General features: G+C 44.6%; 1 protein-coding gene across 1 annotated transcript in view; it reads left to right on the top strand.

Annotated features, from left to right (window-relative positions):
• Positions 1 to 11,649, top strand: part of HTR4 (5-hydroxytryptamine receptor 4) — a 103,553-nt gene extending 91,904 nt beyond the window's left edge. The window contains exon 7 of the mRNA XM_021410445.1: positions 8,975 to 11,649. Coding sequence (XP_021266120.1) covers positions 8,975 to 9,062 — 88 coding nt within the window. The 3' untranslated portion in view covers positions 9,063 to 11,649. The remainder of the gene's footprint in view (positions 1 to 8,974) is intronic.

Below are 20,924 nucleotides of genomic sequence, written 5' to 3'. Positions count from 1 at the left end.
TACAATCATCAGGTCCAACCATCCACCTACCACCAGTATTGCCACTGACCATGTCCCCAAGTACCACATCTCCTTATTTCTTGAACACTCCCAGGGATGGTAACTGCAGCCCTCCCTGGGCAGCCCGTGCCACTGCATCACCACTCTGAATAAATCTTTCCTAATGACAAACCTGAACCTCCCCTGGTGCAACTTGAGGCCGTTCCCTCTCATCCCATCTTCAAAAAAAACCCAACAAACCTACTGTGAAAAGATCAGAGGAAAGGTTAAATCTAAAGAAGCAGCATAGAGGGGAAGTATTCTTGCCTCTATTTTATCCATGGTGAAATGAGGCTCAGAGAAGTTGCTTAGCTTGCTACAAACGGGAATCTTTGGAAGCCATCTCTGCAGCCTGGGGCTGTCCTGAGGCCCCAGTAACCTTCTGTGAGCAATCTCTTCAAACACGTCCCTGAAGAATGTGGTAGATCTCCATTCTCACTAGAAGCTGTTTGGTATTGGTCTGTTTGCTTAGCGTTAAAATACCTGTTGTCATCTCCCTGGTTTTAACTTCTGATGTCTATCAAGAATGTAGTGATCTTCCAAAGAAGGTGTTATTATTCTGTACAGAAACGAGACTTTACAACATCATGCAGAAGGCTGTGGCTGGTAGCTAGAGATAATGACATACAAAAATGTGCTCTTTCAGCCCTATTTTTTATTGAATTTGATTCTTTGCTTCTTTGCTGATCTATGTGGAATGTCTTGGCTGACTCAGGCCAGGCTCCCAATTAGTTGCCTTCATTAATCAATCTCTTTCCAATCTATTTCCTGTGCCAAGTGAAGGGTCGTGTTTAGCAATCTACCAGAGAGACCCAATGCTTTTCCTCCTTTCATGGAACAGCTGAGCAGAGGGGCAGCATGCTGGGATTAGCTGTTGAAGCTGAAGTCGCTTAAATGAGTTCCTATAAATTTTCATTGACCAAATTCATTAATAGAGCCTGGCAATAAAAAGAATAAGAAGGGAAGATGTAATGAACAGTTTCTGTTCCAAGGAAACAAACTGGTTGGGTCAAATTCAGTGAATGTTTTCAGCAGAACAAAAAGAAAAGGAAACAAGATCCTGAAGTGTTTTGACATTCTATTTCAAAATCATATTTCAGTTTACTCTTTGCCTACACTTTAAAAAGAAGTTAAACATCCTCCTTAAAAAAAAAAAAAAATGCTTCTACTGTAAACACAGAAGTAAATGAACGGGAGGGTACTTTGCTAGAAAATATTTAGAAATATTTCTATTGGTAACCCTGCCTGCTGCAGGGGGTTGGGACTGGGTGATCTTTAAGTCCCCTCCAACCCAACCATCCTGTGATTCTATGGTTGCATGGTTCTCTGTCTGTCAAGATGAAGTGCTGTGTGCACATGGTTGCATGGCCAACACACACTGTGGGGGAATACCATGACCCGTTGGACTGAGGTGCTCCGGGAGCACGTCGTGGGACCGCGGGTGGTGGGAGCAGGCAGGAGCCTGTGCTGCTCTGCGGGAGCGAGGGAACAGGCGGCTCAGCTAAGGAGAGCATCCATCATTCCTGATGGAACAGAGGAAAGAGGAAGGTGAGGAACAAACCTATTGATTGATGCCTTCTTTGTTTTCCGTGGCTTGTCAGATAGAAAGCTTTCTTTTTTTTTTTTTCCAGCTGTATGTTTCTTTCACTCAAAGGCTTTGCTTGCTTAGAGAACTGTCTGCTAATTTTAAACCTGAGGAGGCATGCAGAAGCCTCACAAAACGTACTCGAGGCTGGATGATGTGGGCTGCAGACAGCTGTTCTTAAAACCTCTAACTGAAGTTTAGTAGGGAATGATGAGTGCTTAATTCCAGCTCTCAAGGCCTGAGCAGCATTATTTGATTTAATGATAATTAAGATATTCAGCATCACTACTCAAGAGTGGAAAAAAATAAATGCATGTCAAGAGATAGAGATAAATTTGTATTTACGTTTGACTACAAAGGACTTTAAATCAACATTGCTGTCAGATCCATCTAAATAATTTAACAATCTCAGTGTTTTCCTGAGATCTGGATTTTCGCTATTCAGCTGCACTCAGAAAATTGAACTTTTGGTGATATCCCTCTGGATTTTACCTGTATTTTCCTAAAGGACTAAATCAGCTGTAAGGAGCAGTGGACCACCGATGTTTGTCCCTCTTCATTTTTAAAAAAAATAGGTAAAGAGTAAGATTAGGACAGGCCAACTATGCCTTCAGATTTGTCTGGGGCATCCTAAGAATGCAGGGCTGCATTCTCCTTGGTGATAGATGGATACTGCTTGAGACAGCTGGCCCTCTGACCCTGCCCAGGGTCGGAGCAGGGGACACAAGGCGCAGGTTAAGCCCTGTTACTGGGCTCATTGCAGAACATGGGCTTCATTTTCCTCTCCTGGTCCTGGCTGCAGTAGGACACACAGACAGCAACTGTGTTTGATGACCCCCTTTGGTGATGGGCTGTTCTCAGGGCTGCAGGACATCAGTCACAGCCCAGGATGACACACAACGGGCTTAGGAAATGATGTACTATAAGCCGTTAGGAAAGCCAGCAAGTATCGTGCTCATCTTAGGAGCGAGAAGAAATGAAAAGCCCACAGAAAAACAACAGGAGCTACTCATCCTGGAAGTGTTAGATATATTGCTGGCTTTGTGGCACTGAATATGGAATCAATTTATGTTGTTCTGCAGTGTTGATACATACCAATGAGAAGACAGAATAAGCTGCAATTTACTGCTCCCTCTCACCACGGGGATCGTGTTGAGGGGGTGTGGGGGAATCGTTCTTATCCCGCTGTGTATTTTCTACTGATGGTCAAATGTGGAAGTTCAGTGTAGAGGCTGGAAGCATGAGTCACTCAGCCCAGAGGTGGCAAGCTTTAATTTCATGGGGCTCACGAACATGGTCATTGCGAGGAGGGCAATTCTCCACTGACCTTTCAAAAATTAAATACGCAGCTGTGCTGAAATTAGATGTTTCATGAAAATATATTTCATTGGGATCACATTTTTTTTTTCCTATAGAAATTGCAAGTGAAACAATGTATTTTGTTCACATTTCATGTTGGCATTTTGTGTATTTCAGGTTTAAGAAAAAAAAAAAAAGACTATTTTTTGCCTCTTTCAAAATGAAAAATGTCACAGATTAAAACAGCAAATGGCAGAGATTGTTGGAATTTGCCTTCACTCCTCCCAACTTTCTGAACATTTCCTGTGATCCTCCAGTTCTCCAAATCGCTGAAAGCATCTTTTCAGGGAGCAAATAGCACTGCCACCTTTCTTTACCCTCACCTCCTGCAGGGCACTCCAATGCCACATGCACATTTGGTGCTGCTGTTCTGAAACCCGTGTTCAAGGTTTACCCCTCATTCACTGAGCTACAGGATGGTCTGCACCATGTTCCTTGAGTCCTTCTGGGGTAGGCATGGCAAATCATGATGCCAGCCACGAGCTGCACTGCTCTTAACTGCATTTCCATCCTCTGCCATCAGTGGTTTGCTGTGGGTTAGTGACTGCCGTAATATGCAGAGTTAAAAGATTGTTCTCTGCCTGTTCCTGAGACAGGAATCAAGTAGGCAGATGCATCACTGTCTGGAAGAACTAACAAACACTCATCTTAAGCTGTTCTCTTTTTCCCGTACATTTTTAGTGCATTTATGAATTATATTGTTTGCGTTTATAATTACAGAGCTGAACAGATGGTGCAAGGCTTATTTCAGAATGATGTGTTCATTAAAATAACCTGCTCCACTCTGCCAAGAGATTGTTAACGGCGATCCCAGTTTCATGTTGAGGAGTTACTCTTTCTAAGTAAGTTCACCTCAAGGAAATGGAGCTTTGAGAGATGGGCACCAAATTGAGCACGGAGCTAGAACCATGGAGCTGTGTGTGCTGCCGATGGCAAAGCACCAAAGAGATTTTCAGCTGTGACAGAAAGAAAAAAAAAATGGGAGAATTTGGAAACCAACATTTTTCAGCTCTAAGAAAAGGTGCAGTTCTTTATGCAGTTTGGAGGCTCCATCCCACTATAGTGTGGCTAAAGCCAGCTTCCACCTATGCCCAGACTATGATCCAAATACCTAAGGCTCAATAATGGTAGTCTCCATTATTACAAGGAACTTGAGTGAAGACCTAAGTCTTCATAGTGTATCACAATTTACCATCTTCCACAGCTACCTAGTGACATTTTGTCTCCTAGTCCTAATGAGTGCTCACTGAGTGCACCTGCAACTAACAGGAGGTTTCCTTATGGAGCTGGGAGCGCTGCTTTCTTCTTTGGAAATTTTGTTTTCCCAACCTCACTGCCTTCCAAGGCACTCAAACATCCTCAGACACTTCTTTGTACTTCATCCCCCCTTTGCAGTATTTCATTTCTGAGATTTTCTGCTCCACTTTTTTTCCACACTGAAATTTCAGGATCTGGCCTGAACATGGATGAAAGCAGAGATGCAGTGTCAAGGTTTCTTAGAGGAACATCTATTTCTCTAGGTCGGGTGCTGCCCAGGTTCTAATTCCTGGCCCTCACAGCTCCTAGTGCACACGCCCAACCTGGGCTATGTCCAGGTAAGCCTCTACAGCTGGGAGGTCTGCTTCAGTGGAGACTCTGCTCAGAAACACGTACAGCTCTCCTATAGCTGAAAGCTTTTCTCTTCTACATCAGAGCAATTGGCAGCACTGGTACCCCACAGCCGTGACACATGGTCATCAGAATTTTGCAGGCAAACTCAAAAGGAACTAGTGGAGGATAAGATGGAGAGGAGGAGGACCAAGGAATAGGAGAGCAGTGGGAAAAGTGACTGTGCTCACTAAGAGCAACAAGAAACATTGATGTTTTCTGCCTTGTTCAGAAAACATTTTCCTGAGATCTGACTGTGAAGGCTTCAGAGAAGCAGTCTCCCTTCGGAAATGCTGGTTTTGATGGGAACCAACACCCAGGGCTGCTTGGCTGGTGAGGTGTGCCTGGGAGAGCAGGAAAATCATTACCTACAGCACTCTGATGTTGGCTTACAACTAATTACTTTTTACCTATTCGTGTCTCTATAATCACACATTTCTCTGATATCTCAACCTCCCTTAAACAACCACCCCGATCTGTTCAGCCTCCTAGCTGTCAGTGAAATCCACTTGTCCATTTTTGCAGCGAATGTGTTGTCTTTAGAAGAAGTTAGGCAGGGCTCAGCACAACAGATTCCTGCTTTAATTTGGACCACGGCGCTGCTGGCAGGAAAACGTGACTGGATATGGATTGTTCGTGATTTTTGTTTTGTTGAAATTTAATGCCTGCTTTAAATGGAAACGTTTCATTTGGAATACAAGCAACTGACACACGCACAAATGTTAAAAACCCTAATGAAGGACATTTCCCAAAGAACAACAGCCTGCAATACCTTTACATGAAATTCTTCCCCAGTCATTTTTACAGGACTATCACTTTTTATATTTGTTTAAAAGACAAACTCAGAGAAACCAGCACAAATTCAGAAGACCTTTCGATGCCACAAAAGCCGCAGATCTATTTCACTTCTTGACAAAAAGCCAGCAAGTTCTTCCCAGTTTGTAAGAATTTCACAGCTAAAGCTCTGCTGCTCTGCTTCCTGCCTTTCGGGGGAGCTTTAAGACTCAGGCAGTAACCATTCTGCATTTACGATAGACAGGTTACCAAAAAGATTTGCAAATACAAAGGAACTTAGTGCTCCTCAGCTTCTTCTGTGGTTCACGCCTCACCATCCCCAGAGTCCACGGCCATTGTGCCCCAGCCGAGCCCTGAGCCATCCCAGCAACGCAAAAACCTCACCTGAGTCCCCAGTAAACACCAGGACAGCAGGAACCACCTTCTGCCAGCTCAGAAATGGAAGCAATTAATCATGTAAGCAGATGCACTGGGAGAGGATTGCTAAGCAGAGAGTAGGGACAGCTGTGCACCTACAGCGGTCTGTGACAGCGCTGCTCCCCCCATTAATCTGCCTTAGCCCAGCTGAGTGCTTTGCCACACTTGGGCAGTTGGGGCCATTCATTTTCACCATTTTTTCTCTGCTATTATTATGGCTCTCAAAGCAAAATTGTTTCTCCTGGCCAAGGTTAAAGAGGCAGAGACTGACGAGGCAAAACTAAGCCCAGTGCTCACAGACAGGCAAAGGGCAGGAGATGCAGCAGACCCTTAGCCCCTCAGTGAGTCAGCTCCAGCTGGGAAGGGCTGTGTTTGCCCCTTGTCATTAGTTCACTGGTTATTAAATGAGCAGCACTACCCTTATGGTTCTGGTACCTACCAGAGCCAGGTGCTTTGCAGCAGCCCAGAGGGCTCCGTGGGGATGGCAACTCCTTCATTACAGCTGGGGAAGCCAAAAAAACAGCATCTTTTGGCTGTGCTTCTGTAGGGAATTATGCAAATTGGTGCGAGGGCTGGATCTGCAGGGAGCACAGGGTGTGTTGCATCCCAGTGCTGTGTCCTTCCCAGCTCTTGCTGAGCTCCTGGAACAGCACTGGAGCTTTGTGTTCTGGTCGTGAGCCTACGGGGGGTAAAACCACACAGCTCCTCTCTGCTGTGCTGAGAGCTAGTCCAAGCAGTTAATTAAAGAGTCCATTGGACTGTCAGAAACAGCAGGAGATACAGAAGCAATTATCTCCAAATTGGTCATCATCACAATTAAAGTACCATTTGGCAAGTATGTGAAACGCCTGCTGCAGGGTCTCTTTATGGGTGGCAGTGCCTTTTGATCCCTGGGGTTTGTGTCTGGGTGGCAGTGTTTAGCTCCGAGTGAAGCTGGCAGGTGACACAGCAGGGACATGGTAGTGATGCTGCTCCTCACTCCAGGAGCCACCAGGTGCAGGGGCAGCGTGGGATGCTGCTTGTAATCAAGCCTGGTAGCTTTACACACCAGCGTATATAAATCTAATCTAGGAATTCATTATAGGTAGGAAAGCTGAGCAACTATTTTCCTGCAGATAACTTATTTAATGCATTTAAATCTCTTTTCTTTTTTCCTTGCTCACAGATTATAGCTTCCTATTCATTACTCAGACCTAGCTGACAAATTTCTCTGACAGCATTTAGCCCACACACGCAGGGTCCGGGCATTGCTTTCTGGTTGGGGAGGCAGACCCCGCGGTGCATGGCTTCTGGGCAGGCTGAGCACGTGGGCTGTGTTCATGTAGGTGTGGCAGAAGCGACTTTCAGCTGCTGCTGTGCTTTCTCTTTGAGACTTGCTTCCCATTGATAGTGATGCCTGAAAAAATAATGGTGTTTTCAGAACGCAGATCGGTTGAGACGTGGTGGCACAAAGCAAGGCAGGGCTGTTAGCAAGCTGTCCTTTATCTGACGCTGCCATGTGGCAGGCAGCTTTACATTTTATGTGACAGGAGAAACTAGCATATGTGCAAACAGCCCTGGTCACATAAAAGCCTGCCAGCAGAGGACTCCTTTAGCAGCTTCCTGGAGATGCTGGTAAGTTTTTGCTACAGAATCATGGGCCGCTACCAATAATGCCCAGCACGCCCACAGCGCAGCTTCATACCCCTCCTGTAAATGCTCTTTCCTGCTCTCCTACTGCTCCTCTTTCCCCACAGGGCAAACAGCTGGAAGTGCTGATCTAATGCCAGCGGCTTCAGGCAAACCCTGTGAGCCAGCAGAGATCCTGGGACACCTCAGTGACTCCTCTTTAGGTTAATCCGCTTTGTAACAAACGGCATCACCTGATAGCTTGCCCATCTTGCACAACTGTTTTCTGACTCCTGCAAGAAGAAAAACAAAGGTTTGGTTCTTCAGCTGTCCTCTGTGAAGTCAGCTTTCAGTGCCTGTCTGTTGTGCTTCTGAGAGAGCCAATACATCTGCCTTGTTCTCAGAGTGAGGGCTCTCCTGGCTCTCATCCCACCACCGTTCGTAGCGGGGATTTTGCTGAGGTGTGCTGGACCACTCCACTCCATGTGCTGCGTCTCACTTGGTATAGGAAATCAAAGTTGCACTAAGGCTTCTATGTGTCATGGTCATCTAACCCGAGTGTCTGTTCGGTGTCAGATGCAAACTGTCTTTTCTTGTTTCTTACATCAAGTCTGTATCTTGTTGGTAGAACAAATACATTTTTGGGAAGTTTTATGGTCATTGTTCAAAGCGATGAAGTCCTATGGGGAGATGTTTCGGTGGATATGTCTGCATGTACAATAACCTGTATTAAGTCAACCAAGCCTGACAATGTTGAAAAACAGCATCTAGTATGTTAGAGGGAAAACTGCCCCAGGAATATTGACCAGGACGAATGCGGACAGGCAGTGGATTCTATATCCTGGCTTTTATCTTGAGCCCATGGCCGATGTGCTGGAACTGGTGGATACATCTTTTAGAGGATACTCAGATCATCTACTTCAGACATCTCAGCAGCACTGTAAGCACCATCATTTAGGAGCCTAAGTCCCGAGTATTCTCAATGGAGAGATGCATCCAGTTTGTTGATGCCAAGTAAACTGATATCAAGGTATTGATTTTTGAGTATGTATACTATGAGGAATGCTTGACCTTTTTTTCTGATGATTAGTCAGACAAATCCGAAGGCTGATACTGATCCTTTCCCCTTGCTAACAGCAGGACCACTGACATAGTCTTTTATTTTCTTAAGTTTTTGCTCGTTAAAAATCTTTATTGGGATGCAGATACTTCAGGTATGCCTTGGATGATTGCTGTGATGGACAATAACATATCTATGTTTCTAAACAGGAAAGGAAAGTCTTAAGAGAGACCTTATTTTCTGATTTCTCCAAGATACATTTGGATTAGGGAAAAACACACTTTTATCATTATTTTGCAACTTCCTACTTCTTTTTCCTGTCACAGAGCAAAGTAGGGATTCCTATTTGCCTAATGTGGGATCTGAACATTTAGAAGAGACGATTCTGGGTTTTCAGGAACTCATTGTACGTGAGCCTGTGCTTTTTATCTAGCACTAACGAATCTTTGTTTTTCCACTCCCAGGTACACTGTTTTACATAATGGGCATCATCAGGAACACCAGAAGCTTCCCATCCACAATGACCCAGAATCCCAGGAGTCCTGTTTCTAGCCACAGTCCCAGAAGAGGAACGGCCCAGCTGGAGGAGCAGGTTCCTTTTAGGATACCCAAAGGATTCCCTGACAACAGATGAATGAACACCCACTGTCAGGGTGCTGCCTGCCCTGACCTCGTATGAAGGCCCAGCCACGCATGGAGCCAGGGAAGGTCCCTGGGCGCTGTATCTGCAAGGATGGTGCGGCCTTACGGCTGCATCAGGGCCTGGCTCCATGTCCGAGCAGGTTTCTGTGAAGGAACACCACAGATGCAATCCACCTAGAACAGGGACTCCTGTTACTCCTTTCCAGCTGCGAACTCTGTACGAGCCACCACTCTGTCCTGTGATATCGTGATCCTAAAGCCCTGGCATCACGTGAGATCAATTGCTTTATCCCACTGGTGGCCGAATGCTGCCAGGAGAGAAACAGTACTGTTTTCTTTAGCCAAACAGGAGAAGTGTTTGCCTTTTGACTGTCGTTATGGGGAAAGGTCAGCATGAGCTGCTGATTCACCCGGCCCTGCAGAGCTTTTCTTGTAAATGCATTTATCATGCTTCCTGGCCAGGTTCCTTGGAGGGGGGTTCAGGAGGTGTGTATAGTACCTGACAAGCTGGAGAGGCCAACAGAGACACTTCCCAGCAAACAGCAGGTCCTGGAGCACTGCATCAGCCCATTGCTGAGCCCGGCCACGCTCTGCTGCTCCAAGGCCTCACACCCAGCACGCAGGCAGCGCTGCCCTCACCTGAGCAAACTTTGGGCATTCTCAGCAAGCAGAAAGGTTGGTCAGGAGACTGTCAGTCTGTAACACATCACTAAGTGCCATCCTGAAGAATATGCCACCTAAGAAACTTTTCTAGCTCTGTTAGGAAGACAGACTCCTGCTTACATTTTCCATCTTTATGTTTCTATATTTCCTTCTGTTCTCTTCCAGTTGGGGCAAGAAGTTTCAAAACTTTAAAATGTCACCATACACAAAAGCTGTTTGCCAAAACCTCAGTCTCTAAGCTGCTTCCTGCATGTATATGTTGCTATGTTCGCTGTGAGCTGCTTCCACTTTTGCACATAAATGGTAGGCAAGGCTGTAGACACCACGACTTGGGAAAAATGATTTTCCTGCAGTGGGAAATATGCAGGATCAAGACTACATGCCTCTGCCCTGCTTAGATGAAGACCTAACCCAGAGATGCTACCCTGAACCCAGAAGATAAAATTGTATTTTGTTGTATTGTGTAGTCATGTACAGACATTTTTAATGTAAAAAGTTATAGTGACATTATTTATTATTATTTTTTATCAGGAATGTGTGAGTTTTGTTCATTAAAAGCTTCGAGACCCAGGAGCTTAACATTATATATATTATTTAGTAACATTTCTGTTGCTATGTGACAGATATTTACTGTAAACAAACAAATCCTGCCTTGAACAAAATTGTTGCTCAGTAGGAAAAGAGAAATGTGCATGCTGAGAACAACTGGTTTCTTCACCTTGGTGTCTGAGTTCTTTGAAATGCTTCTTCCACACCAAAGAGTCAATGATAGTTTCACTTCATTTTCCTCTTGGATACAAAAGAACAGTGGGCAGAAACAGCTCTAATTAGAGGAAGCCAGACACATCCTAGCGTAGAAAATCCCTGGCACTTAGAAAGAGACAAACTATTGATGCTTTGGTCACAGGTGCTGATGGCAAGAACACGAGCTGCTTGAAAAGAGATGGTACGAGACGGTTTGTGCCAATTCCAGTTCATCATTAGGGATGGTTCTGCAATGACCTGTTTTTAAAGGGGTTTCCAAAAGAACTCAGTGTCAGTTCACCTCTATTGTTAACTCCAAATCAATACTGGTGGGTGAAAAAGTAGGACGTTTGCTGAAAGTTTTGGATAAAATGCATCTGCAGAACAGGTTGTCTAGGATTAGCTCCAAATATCAAATTTCTTAAAGAACACCTAGAGAAGATTTTCTCTGTCCCCATTAAAAGGCATCAAAATAATGGTGTGTGATATGGAACTAGCTGCACGGGGATGTAATAGCAATGGTGTTCTTTGTTTCTGGTTGTCCCTGAGGTGTTGTTTCCTCCTAGTAGATTAGTAATATATTCTTAATTTAAAATGAACTTCTCAACACTGATTTTCACTCATGGGCAATGTTCAGAAGGCTCTGTCAATGGGGTCAGTAGCTCACTAACCAAAACGGTCAACAGGTCTAACTGAAAAAAGAGGATTCAATTCTTAACACTGTATTTTGTGTCACCTCTGGCTAATGGCTGGTTGGACTCTGTAAAGCTGTCAAGAATCACTTGGCAGCTCCTGCTTAATAAGTCAATAATCTCAGCAGTCAATAATCTCCGCTTCTGCGGACACAGTAAACGGCATTGTTCATCATCAGTAACATCAGTATTTCTATGGAAAAGAAGCTGTCTCAGGGGAAGAACCAGTTTTTGGCATCCTTCCTCTGCTAAGGGTAGCTGCTCTTTGTAGACTTGGAGTCCATTTTCCCATTGACCATTTTGGCTAGTGGTTTCAGAGCCTCTGCCTGTGCTGAGTAATGTGTAATGCATTGGCTGTTTCTAAAAATAAAAATCTATGTACATTGCAGGAAACTCTAGCTCACACTCATCTCTTGTATTTTTTTCACTCAAAACCTAAGATGCTACCAGACAAGCCTTCAACTTGCCTTGCAATGCACTCAAACTGCTAGAATGGCAAGGGAGAATCTGGCCACATCGCTTCAAAAACACTGATGAGCTGCTGGTTATAATACGAGCTCCTAATGTCTACCTGCCAGAACAAGCCTCCAGCACCTCCTGCTCTGTTTCTCTGAGTCTCCCCATGAATTTGACTGAGAAGGGATTTTCCTTTCTCACTCATCCTTCCCTTCTCTTTCCCACAATATCTCATAGATTCACTCTAATAACCACATACCGTATTTTTGTACATAAATATAGTAGCACTCACCAGCAATTTTTCCCACTACCACATTTATGGTCTAGGAACATTGTATATTCTTTCAAACGCAGGAAGCCTCAGAAGTGTTAAGCACAGTGCCTACTGTAGCTGTTTTCTTGGACTACAACCGATTACACTTTTCCTTGCCAGAGATGAAGTGCTAGCAGAACAGCTAGCTAATAAGAAATTGGCTGGCTGGGCCTTTGCTAAACTGTCTTCAGGAGGCTGTTCTGTCAACACAGCTGTATTGCCATATTTCTCTATTTTTCTAGGCTCCAGAGGAAGCATTTCTGAGATTTTGCGTGACGTTTGTTAGTAGCCCATGTACCCAGACGAGCAAACCCAAAGATCCATAGCAGTTACTTGCGCTGGAAGAGGGATGCATTGGAACAGGTTGATCACTTCCTGAGGCAGACTGCAAACCTGGTCCAACGCTAAAGCTGCGGGCCATCTGACCTTAAGTGGGCCCCACAGTGCAAGGGTGCACAACATGATGTGAGCCGTCATTGAGCTCAGCAGCATTCCATGCTCCCACTGTTCAGTTTTCTTGGCTAGAAGCAAACACCGTCTGCCGCAGCGTGAAATTCAGAGGCATAATAAACACATCACCAACGGGAGGCAGTGTTCAGCAGCTCCATGGAGGAGTGCAGAAGAGGCTATACACTTTAATTAGCTGATGATCAAGACTGTCTGGGGGATGTGAAGCAATAGCTGGGTGACACACACTCTGTAAATGTCAGTGCTCGAGGCAGCCAGCAGCTGTGTTGCGTAGTGAGATGTACGGAGTTATGGCTGCAGCCCAAGTGTACCAGCAGGTCACGCTCATAAACACTGTGCAGAGAGATGAATCCTTATGGGGAAATGTCCCTTCCGAATTTATCCTTCAACACTGTTCTTTCAACACTGAATACATTTTCAGGTCCTAGACTTGGAGAGGGCAACAGTTGGAAAAAAGGAGAGAGAATCTCATCAGAACAATCTGAAAAATGTTCTCAATGAATCCTCACAACCATTTTCATGTAGCGAGAGATCTAGCATGTGACCTGATGCCTGTATAAGCAAAAAAAGGAAGGAAAACATTTACCAGAGCAACTTAAAAATGAAGGCGATGACTTCCATTCGCATTGCACTACATCACATTGCCTCTGTGCACAGCTGAGATGGGGCTCCTAGAGGAACACGGACTGAGGGTGCTGGAGCAGAGTATTGTAGTGATGGGTGGGAAGCCCTTACTCACTTCTCATCCACATAGTGCCTGGCTCCAATCTGCATTTTCCATATTCTGCTTGTTTGAATGTTGAAATCCCCACAAATGTGAATATAGAAATACATGCTTTAAGGAGAGACAGTGTACATAGTGTGCACTAGCAGAGGACTTACGTGGACAAAACAAATTCAGCACGCTGAAACTCTCCCAGTGCTCTCCTCTCTGCACACATGGCAAGTCCAAGCAGATTGCAGGGTACATGCAGCCACTGTTTGTTTACAGAGATACTGTCATATTAATAATCTTATTTTGTTACTGGTTATTATTACAATAATTATAACCAGTAATGCTAAAGACAATTTGCTTGCAGCCATAGGAGCCCACACCTTGGCCTAACATGCTGTCCTGGTTTCACCTGGGAGGGAGTTGATTTTTCCTTTGCTCTGATGCTATGCTTTGGCTTTAGGAGAAAAACAATGTAGATAACACACTGATGTTTCAGTTGCTGCTGAGCAGTGCTGTGCAGAGCCAAGGACATTTTGGTTCCTCAGCTCCTAGTACTGTTGTGCCAGCGAGGGGCTATATATATATATATCCATATCTATGTATATATACACAGGGAATAATACAACTGTTATTCTTTTTTCCTTCTTCCTTTTCTGTCCTAGTTTTTATCTCAATCCATGAGTTCTATTTTTTTTTTTATTCTCTCCCCATCCCACTGGGCTCATGGATCACTGTGGTGCTGGTCCAGCTTGCAGAATGAGTGTGATCAAACCAGACTCGCACAAGCGATGAAAACCATCACCAGGGTCAATTTAATCTTGAGCAGTATGAATCCCAGGCTCCAGAGCGTCTCTCTTTTTCTTTTCTTCTCCAAACTTTGATCCTCTGTAAGTTCCTGTTACAGCAAATGACATTTCAGGGAAAATGTACGTTGGATATGCACACGGTAACCCCTGAAAACTTAAATACGAGTCAGCACCAAGAGGGCTGAATGCTACTCAACTTGCCTTTGACTTCAGCACACTTCAAAATGGCTTTTATTTTACTGTCTTCTCCTACTGCCCTCTGCATGGGATCAAGAGCCCCGTGAATAATCACCACTAGCATAGCAGCTGTACTTAAACACTTTTGTGCAGCATCTCAAAATGCCTCTCAATTTAGGTATTAACTAACAAATAATCTTCAGCCCAAGGGCAATATGACTGAGGGCCGTGGCTTTTAGAATGCAGCACACTCAAAAATGTCTCTGCTCAGCAAAGATGAAGAAGAATCAAAAAGTATTGAAGGTATTCACTGGTGTCAGTCGACTTAATGGACTGCAACAGAACAAACCAACTGGGTCCAAAATTGCATCCATTTCACTTCTAGCATGGATGAGAAATACAGAGCAATGCCAATAAAACGATGGTTCCTTGGATCAGGCAGCCCACAGGCAGCAGACTCTGAGTCATTCTGAGTTTTCTTCACCCACCTTTGTAAATGCTAAAGCCAAGGAGAACATTTTCATTTCTTAACTGTCAACTGTAAATCCTTCAGTTGTTTAGGATCCTATCTTTTCCTTTGCATTAGCTTTCCTGAGCCAGCTCTGAGTGTTAACATGCCAGAAGTCAATACATCCGATGCTTTCTTTACTAATATTAGCATAGAACATCCTGTCTTGGAAGGGACCCACAAGGATCACCAAGTCCAACTCCTGGCTCCACACAGCACCACCTAAAAATCAGACCACATGTCTGAGAGTGTTGTGGCAGAGAGCACTGCCCAAACACTTCTTGAGCTCCATCACCTCGGGGCTCTGACCACTGCCCTGGGGAGCTGGCGCCGTGCCTGACCACCCTCGGGCAAATATACCAAAGATTTTAATTCCTTCAATTTTTGTACAGTTTAAATCTCGCTGAATCCAAAATAATCACACATTTACTCGGCATCTTACAAGGTGCTTACCTTATCGTTGGAGCTTTCTCACGGAATAAAAAAGATATAATTTGACTAGAATTTATGCCATTAAAATTTTAATGGACCTGCACTCTTCTACTTCCTGTTAAGCTGAACTGAAATTGCCCACACTGTTGGACTTCCTGTCAAATATATGCTTATTACTGAGGGAATATCAAAGATTTGGCAGAAAAGCCTACAATTATTTTGGCACACGTTATTTGTTTTGACAACTTCCAGCTTTTTTTTTTTTAAATTATTATCTTCTAAAGTTCTTGCAATCAATCAGAAAAAAAAATTACAAAGAAAAAAACCCCTGCATATCTTTACTGGACACATCAGAATGGGTTGCAATGCAAAATGAAGCTCCTTACACAACATCTGTAGAGCCGAGGTCTGTGCTCTCTTAGAGATGCTGTGAAGGAGGCTTCTCAGTCCTCTGGGGCAAGAGAAGAAATGATTTGCTTGCTGAATAAGTAGCATACTTGATGACTTCCTTGAAGATTTCTTCCAAGTCAAGATTAGGGAGGCCCCAAATGAGGACCTACAGCTGCCATGGGGTGTGTTTCAGCCAGGCAATGATTCAGATATCAGAACTAAACCCCTATCCGGCAGCCTCAATAATTAATTTGTTAATATATTCCTTGACTGTTGAATCCCACCCACCAGAAAGAGCTCTTGCCATAATGCCATAAAGCCCTATCAACAGTCATCTGCATATCACTGATTTCTAAATCCAATCCCATTCAAGGGCATCCCTCTATCTGTAAAGAACAAAGTAGAGTCAAAAGTATTATTTCAATAACAGCACTGACAATAACTGAAAAACAGCTATTAATTCAGAGGTTATTTGACGGATGACATAGACTGACACAAACAGGCATGAAGATCCAAACAGATTAACACAGGTATGTTTATTCCATGCCAGTTTCCATGATTGCTCTCCACTGCTACATCCAACCCTTACTCACTTGCTACCACTCCCACTGCCTTCAACAAGCAGTCCAAGATCAGTATCAGCAATCACCTTCACGCAGAAATTCAAGCTGTGGACATCTGTGCTCCTCTCACAGAAGCCTAGAACAGCCAGGAGTTGCGTCACCCCCCCAGGAGCCCACACTGAGCGCTGCATTTTGAGGGTTGGCTCCCTGTGGACAGTCATGAGCACAGCTCACTTCCCATTTCAAGGTCAGATTGTTTTCCCCTTGCTAGACTAGGCATGCTTAAACTGATAACCTCTACTTATTTGCTCCTATCCTTGCTACTACTGAGTCAGAAAGAGGAGTGCAGTGAAACCAGAGGCTAAATCTATGATTTTTGCCTCTTCAATCCTTGAGGAAGAAGAGCTTGAAAGAAAGATACGGAGATCAAACTAATCTTGCTGTTGGGTTTTGCAGCAAGGAGTCGCTATGCTCTCCCACTGTTGCTGCCAGACTCTTCTGTGCTGATCTCCAGTTCAGCCACAGATCTGGCAGCTTGTCCCTACAGCAAAACTGTGACTACATGCAGCAGGCAAACCCTGCCACTCCTCCTCTTGTACCAGAGCTGCAATGTACAGCTCTTTGTGTGTAGTTCACAGCACTATTTGTAAAGTTTAAGATATAAACTGTGGACCATCAAGGGAGATATTTGCTGAAGGACTACAGTGACCTCTTCTGTGCCTCTCCTTTTCATTCATTTGTCCCATGGAAGCATGGATATTTTAATGGTCCATTCTGTCACAATGCAGGCTATTTTCTTGCAAAGGACTGTTATGAAAAGTGTTCTTCAAGCACCTTCCTTACCAGAAATTCTTCCTTTTCTTTAGTAGCTCTTCTTCAGAATGGCCTATCCCTGAAAGCTGGGGTTTGCTTTGGGTCTTTAAATGAAGCACTTCAGAACAAGTCGTATTTATTGAAAGCTCTCAGCCACAGTTTTTCTTCTGGGATGAAGCAAGGTTATGAGAGGATACCTGCAAAAACTCTTATGTACTTCTTGTGTTGCTTTTCCAACTGGTTTCATCTTCCTGCCTCACCTTTCTGTAGAAGCATGTGATATAGGTGGACTGCCTAACTCAAGGTCAGCATCCACGGTTGAGGCCGGGTAGATTCCAGCACTGAAACGTCTCCTTACCTCTTGTAACAAACAATGCACATCTGTGCATTCATTTGTACCTCACACTCCCATACTAAATGGAGTTTCCAGCTAGATAATTCCTTTGAAGACATCATACCATAGGAAGCAGAAGTTCCTCCCTGCCAACACAAAGCTAGTCGGTTTGCTCTGTAACAACAGTCTGCAATGGAGAAAGCTTATCTCATCCTAGTTTGAGCTTTGGCTGTCCTGTTATCACATGCAGTGCACATGTGTACATACAAAAGTTCTGTTCTTGTCCAACAAGGGATTAATCTTGAATTGCTAGATCTAGCAGCTCAGCAGGAATCATGGACAAGGGCATGAGTATGCAATGTTTTCTAACACACCAGAATCTAGCGACTAGAGACAACTCTCATCTCCATCAATTTTTCTCAAATAAAAACATGTCTTCAGAATACTTTTCATAACTCAAACACTGATTTTGTTTCTTTATCCTAAAATCAGTGAAAGAAGCAAGGACAAGCATACTGCCTATCTTGGAGACGCAGTGCTCCATGTTTCTCTCTCCATAGGGCTCATACCCCGAGTCTGCTTTCTGCTTTTTCTATGTACCTTATGTCACCTTATTTAGGTGACATTTCTCAGGTACCAGCAGATATGGTAACCTCATCCTCTCGTGGGAAGACCTTTTACCCCTACTGGCTGTGGGAAAAAGTAGCACAAAACAGCTCACAGACTTGTCTGCAGTGGCACAAGACACCTCAGACTTGTTTTGCAATTAGTGGAGAGCTCATCAATACTTGCCTTTGGCCAGCAAAATTATCTCCTGGAATTTCTTTCTCTTCACTGACTGTAAGAGGAGATCTTTGTGACAACTGCAGCTGCACTACAGGCATATAAATCTAACAGAATATCCCACCCAGGAAGCCTCTTGTTGGCAAAGAACTGCTAAGTCAGAGCTAGCCAGGAGAGACAATCCTTCCTGTTTCATTCTTTCCCTGAAACCACATGCAGTGCAAAACACATGAAGAAGGGGACAGAAATTATGCAATCACATCAGGGTTTCCTTTCTCATTTTCTTTACCTATCAGATTTAATATTTGCAAGGCTGTCTTTGGATTGCAACAAACAGCTTGCTTTGCTACCTAGATGCAAATATCGCTGTTAAGTGCGCTGTAAATAGATTTTATTGTTCATTCCAAAGCTGCCATATATTAGCAAAGTAAAGCTAAAAGTCCCAGCTGGAGGGCTTCCTGTGGGAGAAAGATGAGCAGAGCAGGATCACCCAACCTGCTGCAGGAGACCAGCAGCGGGGCGTAAGGCTTCGGTGTGCAGAGGAAAGGCTGCTGCACACAGACGGGCACCTGGGCCGCATCCTGAGGGAAGTTTAGCAACCAGCCAGAACAGCGTAAATGTTTTTGTGCCTCCAGGGTTTGACATGGAAACTGAAAAACAGACTGCCCACAAGGGAAACAAAATGGATGGGGAAGCTGAGGTGCAAACGATCGTACCCGCTTACAACCAGGAAGCTGCACAGCAGAATTTCTCAAGCCTTGTATATCTACATCTGCTTCTGTGAGTCTGGTGGCAATGTTCCAGATGCTACACACATATCCGGAGATGTATGAGGGACTAGAGAAAACACAATGGACTGATCTGCTGGATCCATCAATCTCTTTTAAAACAGAACATAAGAACAGTCCATGGCATGCAGGATATTTAGCACGGCACAGTAGATCAGACTTGTAAATGTCTAAATAAACTCCCTTGTACCTTCGTGACCTCCTGGGATCGAGCTGCTCAAGCAGCAAAAGGGCAGGAAGCGATCGATGGCACGGAGCTCAGCTGGCTCTGACGGGGGCGCACGGATCTGTGTGTGTCAGCTGCCCTGACCTGTGTGTCTCAAGAAGAGGTTGCAAACTTGGGCCACAAAAAAGACCGACGGCACTCAGAGCCAGGGAAGGGGAAAGCATTCCTTGAAAGAAAGAAAACAACCAAGTTTCACTTGAAGTAATAACAAGCGAGCTGCTCTTGACGGTGAACAACGTCATCCTAAGCCTCAGCTTCCCCCGAGCAGCCAACAAATGCATCCCAGGCCTTCAGAAAACGGAAGCATCGGAAACCTTGCGAGTGGTATCGGCTCGCGCACCGAGCGCCGCGGTAACAGCTGGGCGCCAGCTGGGCCGGCCGCGCAGCGCCGCCTGGGCAGCGCCTCGGCGACAGCGCCCCCTGGCGGCCGGGAGCCGCGCTGGGCCCCGTCCGGTCGCTGAGCGGCGCGGCCCCTCGGACAGCTCCGGTACGATTAGACGGGCAAATAAATGAGCTTAAAAATCCGCGTTAGCGAGCTCAAATATAGACACTGATTGTGTCCCAAGTCCTGAAAAGGAAAAACGGTGTTCGTGGAAAACGGTATGGTGTAATTTAAGAATCTCAGAGATTTTAGCACACAAAGAAAGGGTATGCCCATCAAACTCATGCTCGTTACCACACTCCGGTTCCTTTGCTCCTACAGCTTCGATAAACCCTCTTCCGCTGACAGACTCAAAAACAACCTGCAAATAAAACCCCCCGTGACACCCCAGCACACTGGGCTGATGGCAGCATGACCCGTCCTGTTAACAGGTACCCCCAGTGCAGCGACACAAGGATCCACGAGGAAGAAGTCAGAAACCCAGACCACAACCTTTTGTTCTTTGCCATAGAAATCAAGCCAGGAGACCTGCAGCCCTCCTGCTTGGTGCTGGAGCAGTGCTGAGTTTGGGCACGGCAGCCCATGACTGGCACAGCACACAGCAGCTCCTGCTGATGCTAACTGTACCCATCCACATACCAGCAACAACATTTTGCAATTGGCAGTGAGAACTTCAGGACTTTTTTTTTGCTAAAAAACATCATGCCAAGTCATCTGCTTTGCTCCTTTCCTTGATTTCAGATGCTGAACTTAGCAAAGAGAGCAAGTTCCCGAGCCGCATCCCAGATACAACCTCAGCTACCTCCATCACCCACAGCTTTCATATGGACACAACGGATTTAGTCACCACGTTACCACTGTGCAGAATGGGGGTCATGTTGAAGAGGTTAAAAGTACTGCAAGTTTCAACCGCTTACAGAACAGAATAGTGAATATAAATAAGTACACTATTTGTATAAATACTTCCTCCAAAAGCTCGAGTTTGAGATACCAGATGGAGATCTGGTGCAATACTCTAGGAATGCAGCACATTTTCCTGTACATGCTCTATTAAAATGGTAAACATGAGTGACTCTGACTCAGATTACTTGAAACACTTCTAGGAAGGGTCACAATTAGATTTTATGCTGTTTTTATGGCTAAATATACTTGTCACAATGAAACCATTAAGTTTGATCCTGTATTAAAGTGAGTATATTAACAGCATCGACAGCTATTTGACACCTCTCTCTTGTTGTTTCCATTATGCACCATTCTCTTCCTCTTACCTAATGTATTTTTACTTATCTCAAGAACTTCTGCTGAGGGACAGATACGGAGAAAACAAGTACTGATTTTGCTCCATTGAATGGCTTTCCCCCTCCAATCCTACAGGGCTAGAAATCCTTGTTAGTCACATTCACATGAATGCTCAAAGAACTGAAATCACTGACAGCGATGAGTAAAGATGTGTAACAGCACGAACTAATCTGCTTTACAGCTTTTACCACCACTGTATTTTGACAGGCTGGTAACTCTG

Source organism: Numida meleagris, chromosome 12, assembly GCF_002078875.1.
Source record: "Numida meleagris isolate 19003 breed g44 Domestic line chromosome 12, NumMel1.0, whole genome shotgun sequence".
In the NCBI taxonomy this organism is placed as follows: domain Eukaryota; kingdom Metazoa; phylum Chordata; class Aves; order Galliformes; family Numididae; genus Numida; species Numida meleagris.
Note: the sequence above shows the minus strand (reverse complement) of the source record. Positions and strands in the feature narration are given on the sequence as shown.